The following is a 26,861-nucleotide window of genomic DNA, read 5'->3' on the forward strand; positions in this document are numbered from 1 at the left end:
AATCAAAGCTTTGAAACAACCAAAAATCTCATTCATAGTATTATTCCAAGGTGCGGCTCAATGGAAATATTGTTTCTTAGGGAAATTCTATGCTAATAAAAGTTTTACGGTGGGTGAACTTGATAAGGAATTGAAAAAACTCTGTATTAAAAGAAAACACATCTTTATAAAGAAAGAAGAAAATGACATCTTCATGATCAAGTTCTATACTCCAGAAGAAAATGAAATTGTCTTAAGTCTAGACCATGGTTTATAGACGAAGATCTATTACTTGTAGAACCCTGGAATTTTGCAACTCCAAAAAGCGAAGTTGATCTCACTAAACAACTATTGTTGTTTCATCTCTATAAGAAGCAACCACAGTTTGCAAATCCCATTATTGTGAAAGGCATAGCTGCTGCTATACGAGAAGTCAAAGAGTTGGATCCACCTGACTGTATTATTCCAAAAGGAAAAGTTCAAAAAGTTATGGTTTTGATTGATGTGAGAGACCCATTGAGAAGAGGTTTTTGAATGAAGAATGTTGTGGGTGAGGAAGTGTGGATTGAGAAGCAACCTTTTCATCTGTGTGGTTGTTTTTATACAATCGATCAAAAAGATCATGACTGTGAAACAAAAAGGTTATCTCTTCTCGATTTCAATCATTGAGACATCATCCTGGACCAATCCAGATATAACATGAGTTAAAGCTTCAGTAAATAACATTGTTCAAGTTCAAATCGGATCTGCAAATCAACATGCAATGGCTGAAAATCAACATACAATGACTAGAATTAATGATCCTGCAATTTCTTTAAATGAAGCACAACCTGCTCAATTTTCTGAATTAATGATGACGTACATAAAGCCAAAATCATCTGATCCAGGGAATCAATTAGGGGGATGACTCAGCGATTCAAACTACCCCAGTCACTAATCTTGAATGCAATCAACAAGGTATGTTGCAAGTGGTTATTAACAAAGGAAGACAGAGACGAAATAATTCAGAGACAGGGTAAAAGAATTAGAATGGGAAAAAGGGGGACCCAATAATATTTCTAATTTAGATTCGCAAATACAGACTCACAATAGTCCATCTCAATATAACATTTTGGAGAGTATATTTGGAGAAATTAGGGATCAGCAAAACCCTTGTTTTTATCAATCTTATGTCTTAAGGGTATGGAAATGAGATGAATCTTATGAAATCTTATATAGCAATGGGTGAATTCGATGTTTGTTTTGATGATTTCAATGTTCAAAACATAGATCCAGATATCTTTCAAAACTTTAGGGATTTAAAAAAAACCATTCAACCTCTTATTCCCCATTTTGAGGAAAATCAATCAAGTCACAACTCAACTAGCCTCATTGAAGAGTCATCTGGAAATACCCATTTCAATTTTGAAGAAAATCCCCAAACACCTAATTCTTACTCTTCTTATCAGGAAACTGTTTCAGAGCAAAACCACTCAAGGATGTTCAAGGGCAAAAATCTAAGTTTTGCTGACCAGGAAATTTTATATTACACTTCTTTTCTTTCAAATTTTAGTGAATTTCAATTCACAACTCTAGTTTTTACTTGTTCCCAGAAGTTTCTTTCACTCAGATTTATAGAATCTCAATCCTCACTATGAAAATCCTTTCCTAAAATGTCCAAGGCTTTGCAGCCAAAGATACTAAAGACTATTTAAGTGAAATAATTAAAGAACACAATTCAGATATATTTTTCTTGTCTAAGACAAAAATTAAGGATGTTAGAGCTAAATTTCTTTCTCAAAGATACTCATATTCTAACTTTCTTTTTGTGAGTTCTGTTGGTTTATCTTGAGGTCTTATTCTGTTACGGAAACAAGGATTTCCTTATGAAGTAGTCTGTAGGAAAGATAACATGATACACCTCTTAGTTAAATCTAATTATTCAAAATAAGAATGGCTCTTATCATATGTTTATGGATCAACTCATGTGGACCTCAAAAAATTACAATAAGATTTCTTAATGGATCTCAGTGATAATGTTTCAACCTTGCGTAAGGTCTTATTCTGTTATGGAAACAAGGTTTTCCTTATGAAGTAGTATGTAGCAAAGACAACATGATACACCTCTTAATTAAATCTAATTCTTCAAAACAAGAATGGATCTTATCATGTGTTTATGGATCAACTCATGTGGACCTCAAAAAATTACAATGGGATTTCTTAATGGATCTCAGTGATAATGTTTTTCAACCTTGCATAGTCATTGTTAATCTCGATATTGATCTTAAAGAAAAAGGTCAAATTTCAGATAGTAATTCAATAGATAACTGGTTTAGTAACATCATTGATTTAGCTAGTCTTATGAATTTGGTTTTTATTGGAAATAAATATCCTTGGTCCAATAGAAGAAATGGAAGAAGACATAAAAGAAATCTAGGATAGACTTGGCTCTACATAATTGTTGTGCTAAGATTAGCTACTTCCTAGACACCCCCAAGATCTTTCAAACAGAAAACAGAAAACTATTGCGGAATTAAACAAGAACACAAAAAATTATAGTGGTTCGGCAATGTGCCTACTCCACTGCAGCAATAAACTTCTTATTGAAACTTAGAGAATAGACTTATTCACACACCTCTACAATTCAGACTGGGATACAATAACCAAAGGATTATCACTCTTATTTATTGGCCTAGGAATAATCTATAATTGCCTAGAAATATAAGTCCTAAATAGAGAACTATTTCCTAATGTAACTTAGAAAACAAATTCCTAAAATACTTGAGGAGGTGCAAACTGATTTAGGGAAATCAGTTTGATCTTTCCTAAAACAGGGTGTTTCCTAAATCAAGCCAATAACTAACAATTCTCCACCTTGGAAATATTTCTAGGACAACTTCACCATTCTCTAATTTCTCCACCTTGGCATGAAATCTGACATTCCATTTCCTTCAAACTTTGTTTCTTTCACTCATCCGTAGATGCTTCACTCCCTTTTTGGGCTTCACATGTGCTTGACACCACAATACCCTAAGGTGTTTTCAAATATGCACAATGCTGATCAAGTTTAGACAATGTCTAAAATTTTCACCTGTCACCACTTTGGTGAGCATATCTGCTGGATTGTTTGCGGTTCCAACCTTTTCCAGTTGAATTTCACCTTCTTCAACGATTTCCCGTACTTTGTGATATCGTACATTGATGTGCTTTATTCGAGCGTGATAAACTTGGTTCTTAGCTAGGTTATCGCACTTTGACTGTTACAATACACACATACTTTCTCTTGCTGAATCCCCAACTCCTCAAACAAACCTTTCACCCAAACAAATTCCCTTATACCTTCTACAACAACCATATATTCAGCTTCCGTTGTCGATAATGCTACTGTTGGTTGTAAGGTTGACCTCCAACTTATCGGCCCACTCGCAGCTGTAAAAACATACCCAGTAGTGGACCAAAACTTGTCCAAATCGCCAGCATAATCGGAATCACAATATCCTACTACTTTGCAACCAGTTCTCTCATTTCGTGAGAACTTAAATCCAACATCTACGGTACCTTGAATATACCGCAGAATCCACTTCACAACCTGCCAGTGTTCTTTCCCTTGATTATGCATATATCTACTAACCATGCTAACAGCTTATGAAATATCAGGCTTAGTGCATACCATAGCATACATAAGGCTTCCAACAGCACTTGCATACGGTATTTCAGCCATTAACCTCTGCTCCTCCATTGTTTTTGGTGACTGTTCAGCATTCAACTTAAGGTGTCGAGTTAGAGCTTGTGTTACTGGTTTAGACTTGTCATCTAAATAAAAACGCTTCAATACCTTTTTCAAATAATACTTTTGAGAAAGACTAATAGTGCCTGATTTCCTATCTCTCTCAATTTCCATGCCCAAAATTTTCCTTGCTTCACCGAGATCTTTCATCTCGAATTCACTATTCAACTGATTTTTCAATCGTTGAATCTCCACCTCGCTTTTAGACGCAATAAGCATGTCATCTACGTATAAAAGTAGGTAGATAAAGGATTCATCTTTGAGCTTTTTGAAGTACACACAAGAGTCATAGTTGCTGCTTGTATACTTTTATATCTTCTTAAACTTGTCGAATCGTTTGTACCACTGCCTTGGAGGCTGCTTCAATCCATACAACGATCTCTTCAAGTTACATACCCAATCTTCTTTACCCGCTACTTCAAAACCCTCAGGTTGCTTCATTTAAATCGTCTTCTCAAAGTCACCATGTAAGAAAGCAGTTTTCACATCAAGTTGTACAAGCTCGAGATCAAACTGCACCACCAAAGCAAGTAAAATTCTAATGGAAGTATGCTTTACCACTGGAGAAAACACTTCATTATAGTCAATCCCTTCCCTTTGCGCGTAGACCTTAGCTACCAACCTTGCTTTGTATCTTTCGTTGCTTGTAGTTGGAGATCCTTCCTTCTTTGTATATACCCATTTGCATCCAATTACCTTTTCTCCTTTAGGTAGCTCCACAAGCTCCCAAGTTCCATTCTTGTCAAGAGAATCCATCTCTTCACTCATGGCTTTCTACCATTCCATCTTTTCAACTGTCTTGACAGCTTGTTTATAAGTGGAAGGAATTTCTTCTTCTACAATCGGTAATGCATATGCAACTATATCCGCAAACCGTTCTGGTTGGAGAGTATTTCTTTTTTCTTTCCTATGAGAAATACTATCATAATATGTATCCTCTTCCGGTATTTCAGGTCGTGTTTCTTCTACTTGTACCTCTTGTTCTGGTTCTTGGGTTGAACCATCAGTTGTTCCCAATTCTAAGTCTTCATCAGAACCTTCATCTTCCAAATTCTCGTCTATGTGGACAGACTTCGCTGGTTTTTCATTTGGTTCAAACACCGCTATTTGCCGACTTTCTACTTCTATTTCAGATGATTCATTCTTTCACATTGCAGTCTCATTAAAGGTAACATCCCTACTTATCACTACCTTCTTCAACTCGGGACACCATAACTTGTATCCTTTTACTCCTGATTGGAAACCTACGAAAAATAACTTTCTTGGCTCTAAGATCAAGTTTTCCTTCCCTCACATGGTAATAAGAGGGACAAACAAATACATGTAACATATCATAATCTGAAACTGGTTTACCATACCATACTTCCATCGGTGTTTTACCTTCTAGTGCCGTTGTTGGCAACCGATTCACTAGGTGACACACATATTCCACAGTTGCAACCCAAAACTGTTTGCCTAATCCAGAATTAGAAAACATACATCGTACTTTCTCCAGTAATGTATGATTCATGCGCTTCGCCACCCCGTTCTGTTTTGGAGTCTCCCTTACTGTAAAATGACGCTCAATGCCTTCATCTTCACAGATTCGCCGGAACGTATCAGACTTGTACTCACCACCATTGTCTGATCTTAAGGCCTTCACTTTCCTGCCGGTCTTTATCTCAACCTTCTTCTTCCACTTTAAAAATATTCCCAAAACTTCATCCTTTCTATTCATGGTGTACACCCATACTCTTCTGGTGAAGTCATCTATAAAGGAGACAAAATATCTTCTACCTCTCAAGGATGCATTCTTTGAAGGTCCCCATACATCTGTGTGAACATAGTCTAGAATTCTCTTTGCGGTGCTTTTACCGGTCATAAACTTCATTATAGTTCTCTTCCCCTTCACACAATGTGTAGTTGTAGGAAATCCTACACTACAACCCTCATATGATTTCATTGTTGATCAACTCATTTTTAGATTTACAATCTTAATTTTATTGATTAATTTTTGAATGTTCTTACAAGAAAGATAAAGAAGTCAAGAATGATCTCTGCTTTGGACTTTCTCTCTCCTATTTACTTGATTCTTACTCAAAAAGATCTCTCCCTTTTCTTTACAACTCGAATGACTATTATAAGGAAATACATAGTGGATGAATCTAATCTGTCCTTTATTTTCGGATATGGTTTGCGACATTCTCGCAACCTACAAATTCTTTTCGCAAACTCTAATTTTCCCAGGACTATCATCTTTCTCGTGTTCTGCTGACGTCATTTATTTTATCATTTCTGGAAATTGTTTTCGACGCTAAGTGCTTGTGTCATTGATAATTTCGCTGAACATATTGTTGCGAGATTCTGATCCTACATCTTGCCTCTTCTCTATCTTTCTGCGAAGTAGAGAATGATGTGAGAAATGCCGCAACTACTTATCTTTCATATTCTGCATTTATCACACGTATCTTTCTTCCATTTATTTCTCGACACGTCTTTTGTAACCGTTACTTTTAACCTTATATCTTCCGTATTAACCGTGTTTATTTTTCGAGGAAAAATTCCCTCTATATATATTCTTTTCATTCTCTCTTTTTTTTTTTTTCTTATTCTCTCTGCAACTTCATCGTTCTTCTGCAAATTCCATTATTGCAACTTTTCTTCTTTCTTCTTCAACCTTTTTAAGTTCTTCTTCATCTTCATACTAGATCTTCATAGTTCGTATTTCTTCGAGACAATCTCCCTGCTATCATTTTTCATGGATTCATCAAGGTTAGTCTTCTCTTCTTTATGAGTTTTGCTGAAATTGAATATTGAAATTGATCTTGTTTATTGCCTTATTTGATGTTTTTATGTGATGATTCCCATACTCTTGTTATTTCAGCAAAAGCGGCTCCAACACTAAATTTACAGTTCAGAACCCTAACAATCCCAAATCACAGCATAAGGTTGTCGCACATAAAAGAAAGTCTGCGAATGAGAAGGTAGTAAGAAACACTATCTTTTTCTAATAACAATATTGTTGCCTCTGTTTCTTATCTGATTGTAATTCGCAGGGTGATAAAGATCTTCATAAACCTCACAAAATCTCGCCACCTTAAACTGTTCCAACTTCTGTTCCCTTCCACCTACTCATTTCTTCCAAATCTCCTGCGACATCTTCGCAAGATAAACCTTTATCTCCATTCGCGAAATGCTGCTCTGATTTCATTTCTTCCAAATCTCCTGCGACATCTTCGCAAGATAAACCTTTATCTCCAACTCGCGAAAATGCTGCCTCTGATTTCATTTCTAGTTGACTTTCTATGATTGAAATTCCCCTTGTGGATCCTTCTGCGAATGAAACCTCTTCTCTTCCCATTGAGAATGTTTCTCAACCTTCTTCTCTACCAGTTCTCTACCCAAGTCTCTTCCTCTGTCGAAAGAAACCGTGGAAGGGATATTTGCTTTCAAGTTTTATCTGAATTCTGGATGATGGCAAGAAGTCTTCTACTGATCCCATCAAGTCTAATGTTTGCGAAATTCTGAGCAAGCATTTGGGTTCTGACAAGCTGCTTCGCAGACAGCTTTAGAAAAAGAATGTAATGCTCTTCGTCTTGAAAATCAGAAACTTCAGAATGTTTTGCTGGATCGTGACAATCTTCGCAAGAAGAATGATGAATTAAGAGGTATGATTTCCTTATCTATGTCTTTAATTTGCCTTTTCGATGGTTTTATCCTTCCCATGTTTAATTATCCTTTAAATCCCTCTTTCGCATGTTAAGCATTAAATCAGAAACGAATAATGGAGAGATATCAATTTGAATCTGCTGTTGAAGAAGCCCGTGTTGATAAAGAAATCTTGATGGATCAATATAACCAATTAGATAACCTCTATTCATATTCTCTTGATCAATAAATAATCTTACCAATGAAAATACCCAATTAGTTCAAAGACAAGATCTATTAAGTAATGAAGTATCTCGTCTTTCTTATTCTTTAACTAAAGCTAATTTAGGGATGGAAACTTTATCAGATGAGAATAAAACCTTATCTCAAGAGAAGCGAACTTATTTAAACAAGATGGCGATATCTTCGCAACAACTTAGTATTCTCCAAAAAGTATGTGCTGACCAAGAGAAATCTCTTCGCTCTTTAGAAATGAACTTAAAGAAGTAACAGAATCATCTATCGCTGAAAGAGATACACTCATTCAAGGTAGAATAGCTTTAAGTGTGAAGGCAAATCAGCTTAAAGAACAATATTCCAAATTAGAAGAATCTTATTCTTCTCTTGCGAAGAAAAATGCCTTCTTGTTTCTAAAGAGAAAAATCTTCAGTCTCGACTTAAAGGTTTAGTTGGAGATAAATTTGATGACGCAATGGACCATTGGGAGAATAGTTGTCTATCCTTGATTCAACACCTTATTTCGCAAAAGGAAGGTAGTCATAATAGTTTGACTGCCTTAATTATCTTTTCTTTGTCATATCTCTCTGAATTCCTTATTTAAAAATTTTGTATTCTATTTTTCGCAGAGTCTGAGAAGAATCTTCATTCCTTATTTCTGATTGGAGGCTAAGTATGCTAAAAATTCGCAAAGAGAATGCCTTGCTAGTCTCTACCCTTACTGGTTCTCGCGATTGAGCAGAAAGAAGACTTGATTATCTTGCTTATTTTAAAGATATTCAAGATAGGAATCTTCAAAGAGCACTTCTTCGCCAAGTTCATCTCCGGGATGAAGTCCTTGTAAATGACATCTTATTGTCCAACTCTCTACCTCCTACATCAATTGATCCTCTATAAGTAGACGATGATGAATTTCCTCGTCCTGCTGATAGTGATTATGATTACGAAAGCGGTGCGGAGGATAATTTCCTGGAAGATGAAGAAGAGGTTCCTTCTAAAGAAGTATCTGCTGGTGTTAATCAGAATGAGAAAAAAATTTCTCCTGAAGAAGTAATTGCTGGCGATAATCAAAATGCTAGTCATGGCGAAGATCAAAACCGAAATGAAGGAGAAGCTTGCGAGAATGTTGGCGAAGAATTTTTGTCATCTCCTGCTTCTTTTCTAGCTTTGTTTTCTTGAGATGTCTTATTTTTATCACTTTTGTGAGCTACATTTTTCAATAACTTTGAAGTTAATTTTTCCTTTTAATATTTTATTGATAAGAAAGATAATGTTTCTTGTATATCGATTCCCATATTTGCCTCTCATTATCTTTCTTGCACAAAATAATTTGTTGTGAATGCTTATCATTAATTTGTTTTATCATATGATCTTATTTTTCCTTCCTAATTAAAGGTCTTATTATGTCATCTCTTGTCATTGCGACAAAATCGTAGGACGTCCTTGCATTTTCATACAAAAACCCATTGATTTTTTCTGAACCTTTTCTTTTGTATTATGGCCTCTTCAGGAATGTTGGGACAATATGACAGGCCTAAATATGCTTGCGAAAATAAAGCCCCATGACATTGTCGTCTTGCGACGAAATCGCAGGACGTCTTCGCACTTTCATGCGAAAACCCATTGATCTCGTCTTATCTTTTTCTTTTGTATTATTGCCTCTTCAGGATTGTTGCATAAATATGACAAGCCTTAATATCCTTGCGAATAAAAAGCCTCATGACATTTGCGTCTTAAGACACTTATCAGCTCCCTAATGGAGGGTGCCGCCCTTATCTCCCCCTGGTTTCCCCTTCAAGGAGGCGTACTTCTACCATACAAGGTTAGCTCCTCACATCCAGTCTTAACAACAACCAGTTGTTTTCGCAGCCTCTTATCCCTTTTACCTATAGGGTTTATGGTTACGAGACTGCACCCTAAGTGGGGTTTTCTTCAGGCCGAGTGCAGTATAAGACAAGACTTGTCAAGAACGGCAAGGACGCTTCAAACGCCCTCGTCACCCTTGACTCAACCGTGTACCTCGGCGCATTGATCAGATTCAGCACTCCTTGAGAGAGTCCTTATTACCTTAGTCGCCCAACCTAAGTCATATGCTTAAGTTGAGAATCCAGGGTGCCTCTCCCGGATGGGCTTTATTGACCCCATATCTCCATGACTCAGGTTCCGGTGGCGGTGCATCCTTTCCCTGAGCCATGCAACAGGTACCCCCTAATATGACGTACTTTAGGTCTTACATTTGCCTCTTGCGAAATTGTATTCGCGAACTAGGGTGTACGCCATAAAGGATCGCCCCTTTCTTTTATGTCATTGTTCTGTGATTATCTCTGCAACAATTTTGCATAACATGATCTTCTTTTGATATGAGTAATTCTGCAATTATTCTTTCAGAATTCATAACTTCTCAAAGCTTCTTACTGATAATATCTTTTTTTAAATACAACCTGTTCCATGGTGTGTCTAATCTATGACCAACATCTCTTCCTTCTGTATCCGTTAATATATAAGCTCCTGTTCCAACTATCTCCTTAATGATGTAAGGTCCATCCCATTTTTTCGCTAATTTTCCACCATTTTCTCGCTGATATATTGGTGTTTCTCGAAGAACTAAATCTCCTGGTTGAAATTCGCATACTTTGACACGTTTATTATATTCTCGAGCTAATCTTCGCTGATAATTCTCCATATGTTGTAAAGCTTTTTCTCTTCTTTCTTCTAATTCATCAAGTTTGTTTAGAATTAAGCCCGCACTAAGATTTTTCTCCCAAGCTTCTCTTTTTGTTGTCGGAATAACAACTTATGTTGGTAAAACCGCTTCAACTCCGTATGTTAAACAAAAAGGTGACATTCCAGTAGCTTCTCTTCTAGTTGTATTATAAGCCCATACTGCATTATGTACTTGTTCGCACCATGATCTGTGATGTTCTTCCAATTTTTTCTTTAATATATCTGCAATTATTTTATTTGTTGCTTCAACTTGTCCATTAGCTTGTGGATACAAAGGAGTGGACTTTACACATTTTATCTTGAATGCATTAAGTAACATTTTTATATTATTTCCTTCAAATTGTTTCCCATTATCAGATACCAACTGTGCAGGAATTCCAAATATGCAAATGATATTTTCGAATATGAATGTAAAGATATCTTTGTCGCGAATATGTTGTACTGCCTTCACTTCTGTCCACTTTGTGAAATAATCTGTTGCGACTATTAAGTAACTTCTTTGTCCAGTTCCTGGTAAAAATGGCCCCACAATGTCTAAGCCCATTTTCCAAAGGGACATACACTGGTTGAAGATGACAATGGTGCTCCTGGTGCATGTATTTTCTTTCCATGTCGCTGAAAATCTTCGCAACGCCTTGATATTTGTTTTGCATCTTCATGCATGTACGGCCAATAATAACCTTGCATTTTGGCTCTATGTGCCAAAGATCTTCCTCCACTATGATTGCCAACATCTCCACTATGTAACATTTTCAGCACCTTTTCTCCTTTCTCTCGTGTCAAACATCTGAGTGATGGTCCACTAAAGGATTTTCGGTATAGCAACCCATCTCTTAATTCATAATTCGTTGCTCGGCTTTTTAACTTGTGTGTTTCCAATCTATTTCTTGGTGTTTCTCCTTTCGCCAGATATGCATGAAGTTCCATTCTCCAGTCTGGGACATTGTTTATTTGTTCTTATTTTTCATTATCTATTATCATCACATCTACATCTTCCTCTTCTTTATTTATTGATGGTGACATAAGTGTTTGTATTTTTATGCATCTCGCAGTTGGATCTATCATCATGCTTGAGATAAAAGCAAAAGCGTCTGCGAGTCTATTATCCTTTCTTGAAATGTGCCTCCATTTTATCTTTGGGATTGTCGCTGATAATTCTTCAACCAGCTTCTTGTATTTCTTCAAGGGTGGTTCATTTGTAGTATACTTTCCTTTTATTTGGCGAATAACTAGCTGCGAATCACTAGTGATCCTGGCATTTTCTAATTTCATTTCTATTGCAAATTTTAAGGAATGTATCACAACTTCATATTCTGTTTCATTATTAGTGGATGCAAATTCCAATCTGAATGAAAAAGCCATCTTTATTCCTTCTGGCGAAATTAAAACAATTCCAACTTCATTTCCTTCTCCATTTGATGATCCATCTACCAATATTTCCCATCTATTTGGTTCTGTTAATAAATCTTTTGGATCTCCATGTTATTCTTCTACATCCATCATTTCTTCTACTGCTTCATCTTCTTCTAAAGGAAATTCTTCCAAGAAATCCGCAACAACTTGAGATTTTGGTGAAGACAAAATTTCATATTTAATATCAAAGTGGCCTACTTGTTAATATCTTCATCACTGATTCAATTGGCACTTTTGTTAATATCTTTATCTTGTGTGCTTGAAAGTATATGCGGAGATTGAATGATGCATAGACCAATGCTAAGATTAATTTTTCAATCTTTGAGTAATTCTTCTAAGCAGTATTAAAAGTTTTGCTAATGTAATAAATGGGTTTCTCCACTCCTGCGTCTACTCGCAATAACACATCACTTAATGCATGCGACGTTGTCGCAAGATAAATCAATAATTCTTCTCCTAGTTCTGCCTTTTGTAAAATAGTTGTATTCATAAGATTTTGTTTGATTCCTTGAAAAGCCTTTTCACATTCATCACTCCATTTAAATTTCGCACCCTTCTTGAGTATATCGAAAAAATATTTGCATTTATCTGATGATCGCGAAATGAATCTCCCCAGCGAAGCTAGAAGCCCATTCAACTTTTGTACATCTTTTATTGTTGCTGGTGTTGGCATGTCACGAACTGCTTGCACTTTTTCTGGATCAACCTGTATTCCTTCCTTTGATACAATGTAGCCTAAAAAATTTCCCGATGCAACTCCTATAGTACACTTCTCAGGATTCAATTTAATGTTATACTGCCGCATTAGTTCAAAAATCTCCCTCAAGTCTTGTACATGGTCTTTAGCTTCTTTACTCTTTACCAACATGTTGTCCACGTATACTTCTAATGTTTTATGTATCCATTTTGCGAACACCTTCTCTACCATTCTTTGATATGTCGCTCCCGCATTTCGCAAACCAAATGGCATTTTCGTGTAACAATATAAACCTCTTAGGGAAAAGAAAACAGTATGTTCTTGATCTTCTTCAGCAAGAGGAATTTGGTTATACCCTTTGTACCCATCTAAAGATGATACCCTATCATTTCCTGCTGCAGATTCCACTATTTGAGGAATATCGGGTAACAGAAAACTATCTTTGGGGCAATATTTGTTCAAATCAGTGAAATCTATGCAAATCCTGATTCCCTTGTTTTTCTTTGGGACAATGACCATATTCGCTATCCATTCTGGGTATTTAGCTTCTCTTATAATTCCTGCCTCTAGCATTTTCTGTAATTCGTCTTCTATTTGGGAATGGTAAGTTGTTGATTTTTCTTATCCTCTGTTTAAATGGTCTCACATTTTTGTTAATCTCAAATCTGTGGAAATCAATTAATGGATCTATTCCTGGTATCTCATCCATGTTTCCTGCGAAAATATCTTTATATTCTCGCAACAAGTTGACAATTCTTTCTTCTTCTTCTTCTATATCCATTTTAGTTCCAATTCTCAATATTAGAGGCTCCTCCACAGTCCCAACATTTATTTCTTTTGTTGGTTCTGCGGCAGTGTAACTGGGTTTAGGTTCTCCCATTGGCGTTGGTTCTTTTATTGGTTTTATGGGTTCTTCCTCTTCTTCCGAGATTTCGCTGGGTATTCCTTTGCCTTCTTTTGCCCTTATCATATATACTCTAAATTCTTCTTCCTTCGTTGCTTCTTTTGCCAATTTTCTGCGAAATTGTTTCTTTTTTGCTTGTTCTTCATAATGTTTTACCTCAATTTGATGATATAATTTCGCATTGTCAACATCTCCTCTGATTTCACCTATTCCATTTGGAGTGGGAAATTTAATACATTGATGCAACGTTGATACCACAGCTTTTATCGCATGTATCCATGATCTTCCTAATAACATATTATATGGCGATTCCATATCCACCACGCACAATGTTACATGTGTTTCGATTTCTCCAAGTGGAATTCGTACCACTATCTCTCCTTTAGGTTTTGTTGTGGATTTTCCGAAGCCGTGAACAAAATATGTTGAACTGGACACTTCTTCATCTTTAAATCCCATTCCTCGGAATGCGTGATAAAATATTATATCAACTGAACTTCTTGTATCAATTAAAGTTCTGTTCAACGTCCATTCTCCTGTGGATTTTATTGTTGTCTCCTTCTTTTTTCATGTAACATGCACTGTAATGACCAACGGAGATGTGTGGTTCAAATTTTCTTTTGGTATTTCTTCCGCCATGAATGTAATTTTTTTCTTTTCCCAATCTTGCAAGGGTGATGTTTTTTCTACCGCCATAACTTTCTTTCCTTCAAAATTTCATTTATGTATTATTCCTTTGATGTTTTCATGGAATCCATTAATCAAGCTTTTTGTTATCATGTTACACTCCAATCTTTTGCCATTTCTATTAATTCTATTCATCTTTCTTCCAACTGATTCACTGATTTATTTAATCACTTTCTTGATTTGAATATTCTCAATCAACAATCTTCAACTTTCGATCTTCAGTCCCTGTTTCTAGCGCCATTATGTAGTTGCAGGAAATCCTACACTACACCCCTCATATGATTTCATTGTTGATCAACTCATTTTTAGGTTTACACTCTTAATTTTATTGATTAATTTTTGAATGTTCTTACAAGAAAGATAAAGAAGTCAAGAATGATCTCTGCTTTGGACTTTCTCTCTCATATTTACTTGATTCTTACTCAAAAAGGTCTCTCCCTTTTCTTTACAACTCGAATGACTATTTATAAGGAAATACATAGTGGATGACAGCTAATTTGTCCTTTATTTTCGGATATGGTTTGCGATATTCTCGCAACTTTATAAATATTCATTTTCGCAAACTCTCTAATTTTCGCAGGACTATCATACCTTTCTCGTGTTCTTAGTTGACGTCGTTTATTTTATCATTTCTGGAATTGTTTTGCGACGCTTAAGTGCTGTGTCATTGATAATTTCGCTGAAACATAGTTGTTGCGAGATTCTGATCCTACACAATGTTCACAAAATCCCAACTTGCTGCATGATTTTGTGACTTTCAACAAGCCTTGTGAAGTCAGCTTTTGCAAAGACTTTTCTATGGTATGCCCTAAACGCATATGCCATAGTTTGGTAGTGTCCGACTCAACACTATCCGAAACTGCTGCAGTTCCTTCACTCACACTTGTGTTTCCTTGCAGAAAATACAAGTTTCCATATTTCAAACCTTTCATAACAACTATCCCATTGGAATAGACCTTCAAAACTCCACCTTTCAATGTCATCTCAAATTCTCGGGAATCTAGTTCACCTACTGAGATCAGATTTTTCTTCAATTCTGGTACATAACGAACATCTTCAAGTTCTTGAACAACGCCATCATTCATCTTCAAACGAATCTTCCCAATCCCTTCAACTTTACAGGAATTATTGTTACCTATTAACACCCTTGGTCCATCAAACTTTTCAAACTTAACGAACCAGTCCTTCCTAGGGCACATATGGTAGAAAGCTGCGCAATCCATAATCCACTCAGTTGTATCTGCAACTAATGCGGAATCATGAACAGTCATTGAGAACTTGTCATATTCATCATCTTCAATAGCACCAGACTTGATTTCAGCAACGTTTGCGTCTAAATTCTTCTTCTTTTCCTTGTTCGTTGCTTTAGGACAATCCTTCTTCCAATGTCCAGTCTGATGACAAAATGAGCATTCATCATATGCTGGGATCTTTGATTTGGACTTCGGTTTGAACCTTGATTTACCTGAATTCTTCTTGTCAGACTTCCATATGACTGTCAAGGCCTCACTAGTCGATTCTCTATTCAAATCTCTATCCCTTTGCCTAATATCATAACTTATAAGTGCAGCAGCCACATCATCAAACTTGAGTGTTTTATCCTCTATCTTATTCGATAAACTATCAATGAATGTCTCATACGAATCAGGTAGAGATGCCAAAAAACATCAAGTTTTGGTTTCATCCTCGAGTTTCACTCAAATATTAAGTGCATCAGCAATTAATCTATTATACTCAGCGAGGTGTTCAACCATAGAGGTACCTGGTTTTTTGTTGAATCTGAAAAGTCTTGTCTGCATCATAATTCGGTTTGAAACACTTTTAACTACATACTTGTCTTCCAGATTCTTACATAGCTTGAAATCTACATTCTCACTCATCACATCGTACTTTATCTCCTTTGTAAGGTACAAACGGATTGTGCCACAAGCCTGACGATTCATCTTTGTCCATTCATTGTCCGTCATCTCTGGTGCAACAGGTTTTACTTCTAATAGAGCATCCTCTATGTCTTGCTGACTCAAAGCATCACGAAATTCATATTTCCACATGGTAAAGTTGTTCTTACCGTCAAATTTCTCTACTTCAAACTTTGCGTTCGACATCGACTTCGACATCTTCACCTTCTAATTCTGTTTCTGACTTCAAACAAGCTAACTCTAGACGAAACCCTAGATCTGGCTCTGATACCAGTTTGTTGTGCTAAGATTAGTTACTTCCTAGACACCCCAAGATCTTTCACACAGAAAACAGAAAACTATTGCGAAATTAAACAAGAACACAAAGAATTATAGTGGTTCGGCAATATGCCTACTCCACAGCAGCAATAAACTTCTTATTGAAACTTAGAGAATAGACTTCTTCACAGACCTCTACCATTCAGACTGGGATACAATAACCAAAGGATTATCACTTTTATAGGCCTAGGAATAATCTAGAAATGCCTAGAAATAGAAGTCTTAAATAGATAACTAAATCCTAATGTAACTTAGAAAACAGATTCCTAAAATACTTGAGGAGGTGCGGACTGATTTAGGGAAATCAGTTTGATCTTTCCTAAAACAAGGTGTTTCCTAAATCAAGCCAATAACTAACAATAATGCCCTCGGGAAAATAAAGAATCCGGACTCAAAATTGTATCACCTTCCATTTAGAGCCTCATACCATTGTACTATGATTCTAGTCACAGAAGCTGAGTGTTACAAGCCTGAAAACTCTTGGAAATTTACATATGCTAGTTGAGTGATCCCTCTTGTTCTAAACTTGTTTCAATCCTGGAATTCTCAAAATATTAATTAGAACATAACCAAGAAAGTTACATTAATATTAGGAAAGATTTGTCTAGATGGAACATAGAGGAATTTGCTGATATTTGCTATCATATCAACCATTATAAAAAACAGTTAACTTTTATCCAATCCCTTCCTTATAGTGAAGAGAATAGTTTTCAAATTCAATTCACTATTGACAAGTTGAATCATTGGGAAAAAGTTGAAGCAGAATTCTGGCAACAAAAATCAGGGGATCGTTGGATTAGGGATGAAGATAATAACACTGCTTACTTCCATTCTATGGATAATAGAAGAAGAGTAAGAAACAATATCATTGCAATGAGGGACTATAATGGGAAATAGTATCATAATATAACAGATCTAACAACTTTTCTCACAACTCATTTCTCCTCTATAGCCTCTACAGTCTAACCTGAGTTTCAAGATGGTTGTTTTCATCTCATTCAGCCAATCATTACTCATGAGGATAATGAAATTACTTCAAAAAAATAATTTTACAATTATACTCTTAAAGGTATGACTAGTTGAAATGCCTTGGGACCAGATGGTTAATTCCCTGCAGGATTTTACCAATCTCTATGGAAAATAGTTGGAGATGATGTTACTCTCATGGTTCAAGATTTCTTTAATCAAAGACTATGCCTCCTCATATTAACCACACTATTTCTTGTTTGATCCTTAAAACTCAACATCCAATCACTCAAAATGGTTACAAGCCAATTGGCTTGTGTAACTGTTCTTATAAAATAATTTCTAAACTGCTAGTTTCAAGACTGAAACCCTTAATGGAGAACATCATCTCACCCACTCAAGCATCATATGTTCCTAGGAGATTCATTAATGACAATATTGTCATATCCTACGAACTAATTCACTCAATGAAAAGATCCAAAAAGAAAACAGGTCTAGTTGTTCTTAAACTAGACATGTCAAAAGCCTTTGATAGGCTTGAATGGTCTTTTATTGACAAAATTCTTCTCCATCTGGGATTCTGTGAAGATTGAAGGCTTATCATTCATCAATGTATATGTACATCTTATGTCTCTATTAGGCTATGGTGATATCTGTGATCCTTATACTCCAACCACATGACTATGGCTAGGAGATCCATTGTCTCCCTACATGTTTATTATAGCCATGGAATTTCTAACAAGATATTTGGAACATGCTGAGATTAATAAACAAATTAACAGAATTCATGTTGTTAAAAACTCAACTCCAGTTAATCATCTTCTATTCTCCGATAATTGTTTATTATTTTTTCATGCTAATCCAAAGAGTGTTAATAATACTCTCTCTATTCTTGAGGAGTTTGGGAAGTTATCTGGTAAGATGATTAATTTTGCTAAGTTAGCAGGCTTCATCATATGAGATCTATCTAATGAGGAAAAATTGAATATCGTAAGGAGCTTAAGTGTTAAATAGTTAAGTTCATCAGATAAATATTTAGGTCTGTCAATTCTTCTAGGTAAATTTAAATCCAGCTCTTTCAATTCAATTCAATTCAAGACTCTTTTGAAAACATATTTCAGGGTTAATATGTTTCAATTCAAGACTCTAAGACACTTAATCAGGCTTCCAGAACAACTAGGGTTAAATCTGTTCTAAACTCTATACCTGCTCATTATATGAGAAACTTCATATTTCCAAAAAACACCTTAAATCATCTAGATACTTTGCAAAAAGATTTTGATGGGGTCACAAAAATAAGAGTGTAATTAATTTTATAGCATGGGATTCTCTATGTTTTTCTAAAGAAGATGGAGCTCCGGGTTTTAGAAATTTAGAACAGTATAACAATGCACTAATCACTAAGTTAGCCTGGAGATTGGGTACAAAACACGGCAAAAACCTTGTTTCAAAAACATGAAGGAAAAATAATCTCCTTATTGTGATTTTATTCACCTACAAGAAAAATACTAGAACTCATCTTGGATCTGGAATGGTATAGAGCAAGGTCTAGAGAATGTCAAGAAATTTCACATATGGGATGTAAGAACTGGCATAATGAATTTGGTTTAGTATGATAAGTGGATTGAAGGCCTTGATACTCCACCAACACCTAATGATAACTTTAAAGAACCATCCATAATAATATGTGTCAGATCTTATGCTTCAGAACCTTAGAAGATGGAATATTAGCTAGTCTAGTTCATGCTCTCTTTCCAAAACATGTTGCAGATTCAGTCCTTCAAACGTATCTAGTTCAACATGGTGAAGATAAATTGATATGAGAACCAAATAGAACTAGAGAATTCACCCTTCCTACAAGGTTCTAACATGTAATGCTCACGTCAGAAATCAACAAACTCAAAAGATTCCAAAAATAGTTTGGAAGAAGTTTTGGAAATTTGATGTTTCTCGTAAAGTTAAACTCTTTTTTTTTTTTGGAAATGTTTAAAAGGAATTATTCCTAATAGAAAGAAGCTCATACAGTACAAGAATGGCATAGATATAAACTGGCCACATTTCCACAGAAAAGAAGAAACTTTACAACATATTCTAATGGGATATGACTATGCTAGATCCATTTGGTTGTCTATGAATGTGAATGTGGGAAACATTCAATCGCAACATGCGGATGCGATCTCGTGGATTAATAGTTAGTTTACTAACTTCCAGGGTGTTGATTCAGAAGAAAGTAATATCTGGATTTCCACACTCGTGTGCACAGTCTGGCGCATCTAGAAAAACATATGTATGAAAGTTTTTCAAAAAGAAAAATAAAAATTAGCGTACCACTAATGTCATTCGAAGCTTGGTTACACAGTGTATGTCAGGTCAACATAATCAGAGCAAAACATACATTGTAGGGTACACAGAAGTTTGGTCTCCTCCATATAACAATCAACTAAAAATGAAAAATATATGCCTCTTTTGATAACTATACAAATAATATTGGAACTGGCCTAATTATTAGAGATGATGCAAGTACAGCTAGATGTATTTGGTACAGACACTTCGATGGAGGACTAGATGCATAACAAGCGGAATGTTTGGCCATGAAAGAAGTTATATTATGGGATTGCAAATAAAAAAATTGATATTTAAATCAGACTGTCAAAATGTAGTTAACTCGATCAACAAAGCCAACCCTTTTGTACATAAAGAATCTTATTGTTTCCATTTCGTATCTTAGTATGAGTCATGTTAAAAGAACAACCAATAATGTTACCCATGTAATAGCTAACAAGTTAGAGCTAAAAAATCCTCTTTTGACTTTTGGTATAACATCCCTGAAGAATATCTTAAAACCATTAGGGATGATAGGATTACTAGAAAGAAGTTATGTAATATTGGAGCTTAAATGAAGTAGTTCTTTCCATTAAAAGAATTCTAATTATCTAGGACCAAGTATAACTTGTAGGATGAAGTATGACTTGTAGGATCAATAAGTTCACACTATAGCTCCTAGTTAGTCCCAACATGTAGACAAATGTGAAAGATTGTATCACCATTGACAAATACAAACACTTATAAAACTGTTCATGTGCATAAGTGCACATGAGAATATACCTGAAGTGGTTACCTCACCTCTAGTGAAATTTTACGAGCATAATCGAAACTAAACAATTATTATTGAAGGACTTGGGTCAGTTGGGTGCAAAGAATGTGTAAATTGAAAATAAATTAAACTATTGTACAATCTGTGTTATTTGTCTGATTAGGAGATAATAAAAATAGTGCAGCCTGGCAGTTAGAACGTAAACGTTGTCGATCATGTGTATTAATATGGTATAAGAGAAATGGAAAAAACAAGAGAATAAATAATAACAACCTCAAACTTAACATTTATTTGATTAATCACCATCAAGTAAATCTAAAAACCTAATCAAGCATAATCTCTTTTAGGGCTCCTCAACAGATCTGTTTGGTGTAATTCTAGCATAATACAACTATTGAGCATGCCGAAATAATTTATTAAGGGGTGACCATTACTAACAACTAACCACTTGGTAAGTTCACATTGTCTTTATTATTGACAATTATCATTATAACCCGGGCCTCCATAGTAAAATCCGTAACCTTTGCTATGTTTGTCGTCGATTTTCAAATCATAACAAGTTGGATTCGAGACATGCACCTCCACATTTTCGGGATTCTGGGCTTCATTATTTTCATCAATTACTTGGACTTGATGGAAATAACTGGATATTCCAAAACCTCCTTCTGAAGGGAAATGGCCACTACCCATTTGAGCCGTAGTATGTCGTCCTTTAGATTTGTCATTAAATATTTCTCCACCAAACTCTACTTTTACCGCTGTCTTCGATAACTTGGTGAATAGAGAACTTGGGTAATATCCGACGGGAGTATCTTGTATTTGTACCCACCAATTACCACTAGCTTGGTCCTGCAAAAATATTCAAATCGCTTTTATAGAAAAATTGAAAAACCTATGTGAGCGAGACATTGATTACTTCCACTTATTTACCTTGCGTATACTGAAGGTGGCATCTTTTTGGTCTCCTCTAAAAGTGGAAATTTCCGTGAAATTGCAACCAAGGGCGACATCCGAGGACGTGTGCACAAAACCTTCACATTCGAGGTTGGTGCAACTATTATTGTATCCATCGGTCTGCCAAAAAACAATAAAAATTAAATGATACTAAACAAAAATGTTCATATTTTTTTCTCTTAGGAGAGCTTCTAATTAATGTCCGTCCTAGTGCAGGGTGTATAATATATTGTAATTGTAATCTAATATTGAAAAGGAAATAAACCAGGTGGCTTTTTGCCGAGCAACAACACTTACAGTCCACAATATAAAGAATCTGGTCTGATAATCACCATATCTGGGTTGACACACCTAATTAAAAACATAAAACCAAATTTGATACTATCTTTCCTACCAAAAAATAAATAAAAATATTTTAATACTAAATAAGTTTTGATTGTAGAACATAACCGTGAGTGGATAACTTACTTCCCATCCAGCTTCAATACTATTAAAATCCTCAGAGACACCGGCCAAAACCCAAATTTGAGATACACTTATCTCAACTGGTGTTTCCACAGTTGGATTCCAAAGATTTATTTTTGCTTGTCCTCCTAAAAAACTCCCGCCGTGCACCGTAATTACCGCGTACTATAAAAGTATGTAAGCACACACAAACACACGATTTCTAAAAAATATTACAATCACTATACGCTGACAAAACAAATCAATAAAACTCTTCAAACTATTATGTATAAATATACCTCATGGTCGTCCGTGATGTCGTTTGGTTGTGATGTATTAGGTGTCTTAGAATGAGAAATTTTTGAAAGTCGATGTTTACGCGGAAGTTTTGAACGATAATCTTTTCTATTCCTTCGTATAGGGATAGTTCCTCGTGGACATGTTCCATACTTATGCCAAGTTTGTGTAAGTTGAAATATCTCAAAATTATCTAATTTTATATTCTTCGGGTTCATACTTGGTCTCATCTGTTTCATGTATGCCAATAAAACAAAGTTATTCTCTTTATAGTTTTAAATAAAAACATATATATGTGAAAATTTTCTGTTAAACCTGTATTGAATGATTATGAAGCGAGGGATGATTCAGAGAAGGTTGCTTGTAGATATCATAACAATCGATGATCTCATCTTCATCAACCTACACGATAAAAATCAATCAATGTGTAAATACATCGGAAAGCATGAGATTATTATATAAACGAATGGAAACTAAGTTTTACCTTAATGGTCTTGATTATTGCTTTGTTTATGGCACTTGAAATCATTTCTCCACCAACTAATTCTTTTCGTATTGAAATTGCAAATATGAGGATGATTAGAATGAGAGGACCACTAGTTGAGCCCATGAATTTCGACATTATTAACATGATTCTTTTTGGAAACCAAGGATTATATATATACAAATTTGTTTTACATAAGATTTGAAGGAGATTGATTTTCATAAGATTACTCATAATATGAGACATTTATTATACCTTTTATTATGATCAGTAAATAAGGAAACATTAATTATTTACATGCTATAATAATAATACATTCCCACTCGTTATATCCAATGTACTTCTTTTCTAATTAAGGACACGTAAAAAAATCTAACTCTTTTAAAATCCTAAGCTCATAAGGCTCCACGTTGAACGGTGACCCTCACCCACTCAGAGAATTGATCCGTTCCACTTTTCCTCAAAGGAGAGAAAAATAAGGCTTTTTCTCACAAATAATAGAATTTTTTTTATAATCCCGGGGGAAAAAAGAAAAACAAAAACAAAAAAAAAAACTCGACTAAACCTAAAAGAAAACCTCTCTTCCATTATTCGATCTAGCTCCGCCTTCACCTTCTTCTCCACCATCTACACATCTGTATCATCCTAATATATTTGCCTCTCTTTTTTTCTTGGTTGATTTACCTTCAGGTATTATATCTGTATCATATAAGCCTGTGATGGATTTGATTATTTTGATCAACTACGGTTCTTTATCTGTTGCAGGTAATAAGTCTCTTTGTTTTCTTATTTTTCATAATTTTTGATTCAATTTTCTTTTTAAGGTTACTATTATTGATTAACAGGAACGAAGAAGTAAGGCACATATGGGTAACAGCTTAACTCAGGTAATGCACTTATAATATTAGGGTTAACTTCTTTATGTTTACCTGGTGAAAATGTTTCTTTTTATCATGTGTTTTGATTAAAGTTGATTTTGATATCTATTCACAGATTAACAGAAGATTAAATTGATTTTGATCTATTTTCTCTCCTTATCTCGAAACCCTAATTACTATATTCCCGTTTATTCTTACTTCCTCCTCTCATCTTCCTTTTTCGATTATCTTTTTATTTACGTGATGTTTCTTCTTCGTTATATTTTTCTTTTCTTTTTTATGTATCACAGGTATGGATGTGCTAGAGGTTTATATAGAAAAAAGGATTAGATGGTTTGCTGCAGTTAAACAGGTAAAACAAGAGAACCAATGGTAACCTTAAAACCAAACCATAATGTTTGATGAAAAATATAAAAGCAAACATGCAAGGAGTCTTAGATTTTCTCTTTTACTAAACAAGATATTCTATGTGCAGATGAGATGTTACAGGCTTCACACAAGCAATGATATGCTTCAAGTCCAGAGAAAAATACTTCGAAACAAAACTTAAAAGCTTGCCAGATGTTACAGTCTTCACTCAATACCTCGCAGATTTAGGGTTTTGCAAGATGTTACTTACTTTGTTATTGAATCTAATCTCAACTCCGATCCACGGCAGGTAATTTATTTTTCTCTTATTCTTTCCTACGTTTTCTTAGAGTTTTTGGTTAATACATGTTCTCTATTTTGAATCTTTGATCAAGGATACCACTCTTTTTTTTTGATTTGCAATTTAATAATAACAGGGTTAGAGAAGGACCAGAACTGTCTGTATCTAACATTAACCAGGTGCATTTACATTTCCTTTAAAGTTTAGAAACTTTGAATTCAGTTATTTATTTTACAGAAATAAGTAGGGAAATACCCTTGCAAGCAATTGGTTGATACTATATAGTTTCTTATGCTAATATGCTTCATCCTTTATCGGTCATTTACTTTTCAATAATGTTGTAGTTATTTTCCAAATGTTGTTTTGATATTATAACTTATTCAATCTCGAAAAATACAAATCAAGTCATTGTTGATGGACCGATTTATGTCCTCTACCTTGGGACATTTAAGTTCTATATTTGTTCTTCTTTGAAAACTATACTACATCTTATACTTACCCTCTTCAACTTTTTCTACAGGTCCTGGAACGCATGGTTGGTTCTTCTTTAAGTTTGATTCTCGGTCGCATCTGCATTAACACAGTTAATATAGTAAAACACAATATAAAGGTGTTGTATATAGCTGCAACTTACGAGTTCTGGGTTAAGAAAAGTAAGCAAACATCATGCTTGGTATCCTTTGTGCATACCAGAATGTTAATTATTTTCTATCTTTATTTAGTTGGTCGTGTGGTAGGATACTGTAGAGATCACACTTTGTCAAGCATCATTATTCTCCCTGGATGTCAGTTCAAAAAACTTCGGATTCATTCGAAACTCTACCCATTCTTGGAAAAACCATTTTGGTAGTTTTGTTTTTGTTTGCTGCATCCTCATCTATTTAGATAAACGGTTATACAATATTGAACAGTCACTAAGTTCACTTTCACGGTAATATTCATCAATGGTAATACATTAGTAAATGCGCCTTTGACTTGATCCATGTAATTTTACTATGTTTCTTGGGATTGGGATATGAAGATACTCATGTCTTCTACTATGACTGAGACGATGCAAGTTTTTTGTCCTTGAGTTTATTGAACATATTTTCTTATATTGATGTGTTTGGCATTTATGAAACCCTTGATTGACATAGAGTTTCCTGTGCGAATGCAGAGGTTAGGAATAAAATATTAAAGATGCATGCGCATGGGTAAATAATACAAGCACCGATGGTGGGGTGTCAGTAGTAGATGAGGATCAACTAAGCGATCTGATGCTTGACGATGAAAAAACTAAATGAAGGAAACACAATGACGGTAAGATATGGTAAAAATGTCGGGCACCTTATTTCACCTCTTTGCATATTCCTTTAATTACAAAAAAAGTTCTTCACATTTATTCCCGGAGACTCATGAATTGATCAAATAGAACATGTTGCTGCAATGGAATCAGTGACATGCTATTCTCATTCCACCTCTTGATGTATATATGGTAGAAGACCTCACCAAGAAGAATAAGGGTGTCCCAGGTTAGCAATAACTTGAATCATATGAGTTGGATACTCAGTCTAGTGCAACAGTTATGCTCTTTTATCTGAATTAATTGGTACATCTAAAGGTCTGGGTGAATTAATTGGACTTTGTGTCTTGTGCATCTAAAGTTATGTTAATAATTAAATTTTCATCGTTTTATGTATTCTTTCTTATATTTTCTCTATTGTGTGAATATAGGTCACGTTTAAGGTTCTAAGCTTCGGGAGTTTGCGTGAATATTTACATCAGTTCGTGCTATCACTCAATTGATCAGTATTACTCCAGCCGAGAAGAAGGAGGAGTTAACTACCTCAGAGTTGGCCGGTAAAGGGTAAGCTTGCTTTTCACTGTGTGATTTGGATTCTTGTGGTTGTATGTTTATCCACATTTCACAACACACAATATGAAACTTTTTCTCAACCAAATGTCAGCAATCAAAGAAACTTTTCTTATTGGTATACAATAAGCCACTATTTGGTTAGCAATCGAAGCCTACGAACACGAACAATAATGCATCTTTTTTAACTAATGTCATGAGATTAAAATGTGGCTACTTTTAGCTCATATGTGGTAACTTTGGAAGATGTTATCATACCCATCCATCAAATATACTATGATAAAGAATGAAGCCTTCCTAGGTTTGATGATCTTAGATCTGTGGAAGCCATAAGGTGTTCAAGTTTGCATGACATCCGAGGAAACATGAGATTTCAAGTTTGCATCAAACCTGAAACATGAAAAGTTTCCAGGAAAGTTTCGTTTTCCAACCAATCTGCATAAACATTTAGTTACCTTAGTGGTTAAAAATATAAAATTGCGTTTTGATACATATTTAGTTTATAGCAAACTCAAATGCTGTGTGCGTTTTTTTTTTTTTGCACAAATATTGAAATTGTCCTCAAATTATTTATACATTTTTCTAAAAATCATTTCATTAATAAGTAATAACCCTTCTATTCTTCTTCAATTTCATCACTTCACTCTCCTCCTTCTCCACATCTGTTTTTCTTTCTCTCTTGGTATACTTACTGATTTTTGCATCTGTGTTTGTTGTATAGAGGGGAAAGATCGCTGCGATTTTTTTTTGGTAGAAATTAATGAATTCCTCACTCATTGTATTATAACTCTGCAGGATACAATAGGTGAAAAAAACACATGTCTAAAAATATAACATCAAATTTCACTGCAGGCGTTACCAGAATCAGCAAACAATGAAAGTGCGGATGGAGATGAATATGGATGATATGATGGCATTGGTAGAAGTAGCAGAAAAAGGATTACCAGAGACTAATGAGCATCATGATGCAAC

General features: G+C 35.0%; 1 protein-coding gene across 2 annotated transcripts; it reads right to left on the bottom strand.

Moving 5' to 3' along the window:
- Window positions 1-20,594: 20,594 nt before the first annotated feature.
- LOC113274178 lies at window positions 20,595-22,638 on the bottom strand. Of its 2 annotated transcripts, XM_026523648.1 has the most exons (7): window positions 22,511-22,638; window positions 22,342-22,428; window positions 22,029-22,256; window positions 21,754-21,915; window positions 21,583-21,636; window positions 21,262-21,405; window positions 20,595-21,180 (listed from the first exon to the last, which is right to left on the bottom strand). In XM_026523648.1, exons 1-7 carry the CDS (start codon window positions 22,634-22,636, stop codon window positions 20,803-20,805), a joined length of 1,179 nt encoding a protein of 392 aa, XP_026379433.1. In that variant the 5' UTR covers window positions 22,637-22,638; the 3' UTR covers window positions 20,595-20,802. The 2 variants fall into 2 exon arrangements, with proteins under 2 accessions (XP_026379433.1, XP_026379434.1); XM_026523649.1 differs by lacking the exon at window positions 21,583-21,636.
- Between the last annotated feature and the right edge of the window lie 4,223 nt (window positions 22,639-26,861).

The sequence above is a fragment of the Papaver somniferum genome, chromosome 4, assembly GCF_003573695.1.
Source record: "Papaver somniferum cultivar HN1 chromosome 4, ASM357369v1, whole genome shotgun sequence".
Taxonomy (NCBI): domain Eukaryota; kingdom Viridiplantae; phylum Streptophyta; class Magnoliopsida; order Ranunculales; family Papaveraceae; genus Papaver; species Papaver somniferum.

Excerpts from the sequence above, each read along its gene's own strand:
- LOC113274178 (XM_026523648.1), bottom strand. The coding sequence starts at position 22,636 with ATGGGCTCAACTAGTGGTCCTCTCATTCTAATCATCCTCATATTTGCA. Across the intron at positions 21,406-21,582 it reads GATTCTTTATATTGTGGACT|ACCGATGGATACAATAATAG; the intron begins GTAAGTGTTGTT and ends GTTTTTTGGCAG. Across the intron at positions 21,181-21,261 it reads CCACCTTCAGTATACGCAAG|GACCAAGCTAGTGGTAATTG; the intron begins GTAAATAAGTGG and ends ATATTTTTGCAG.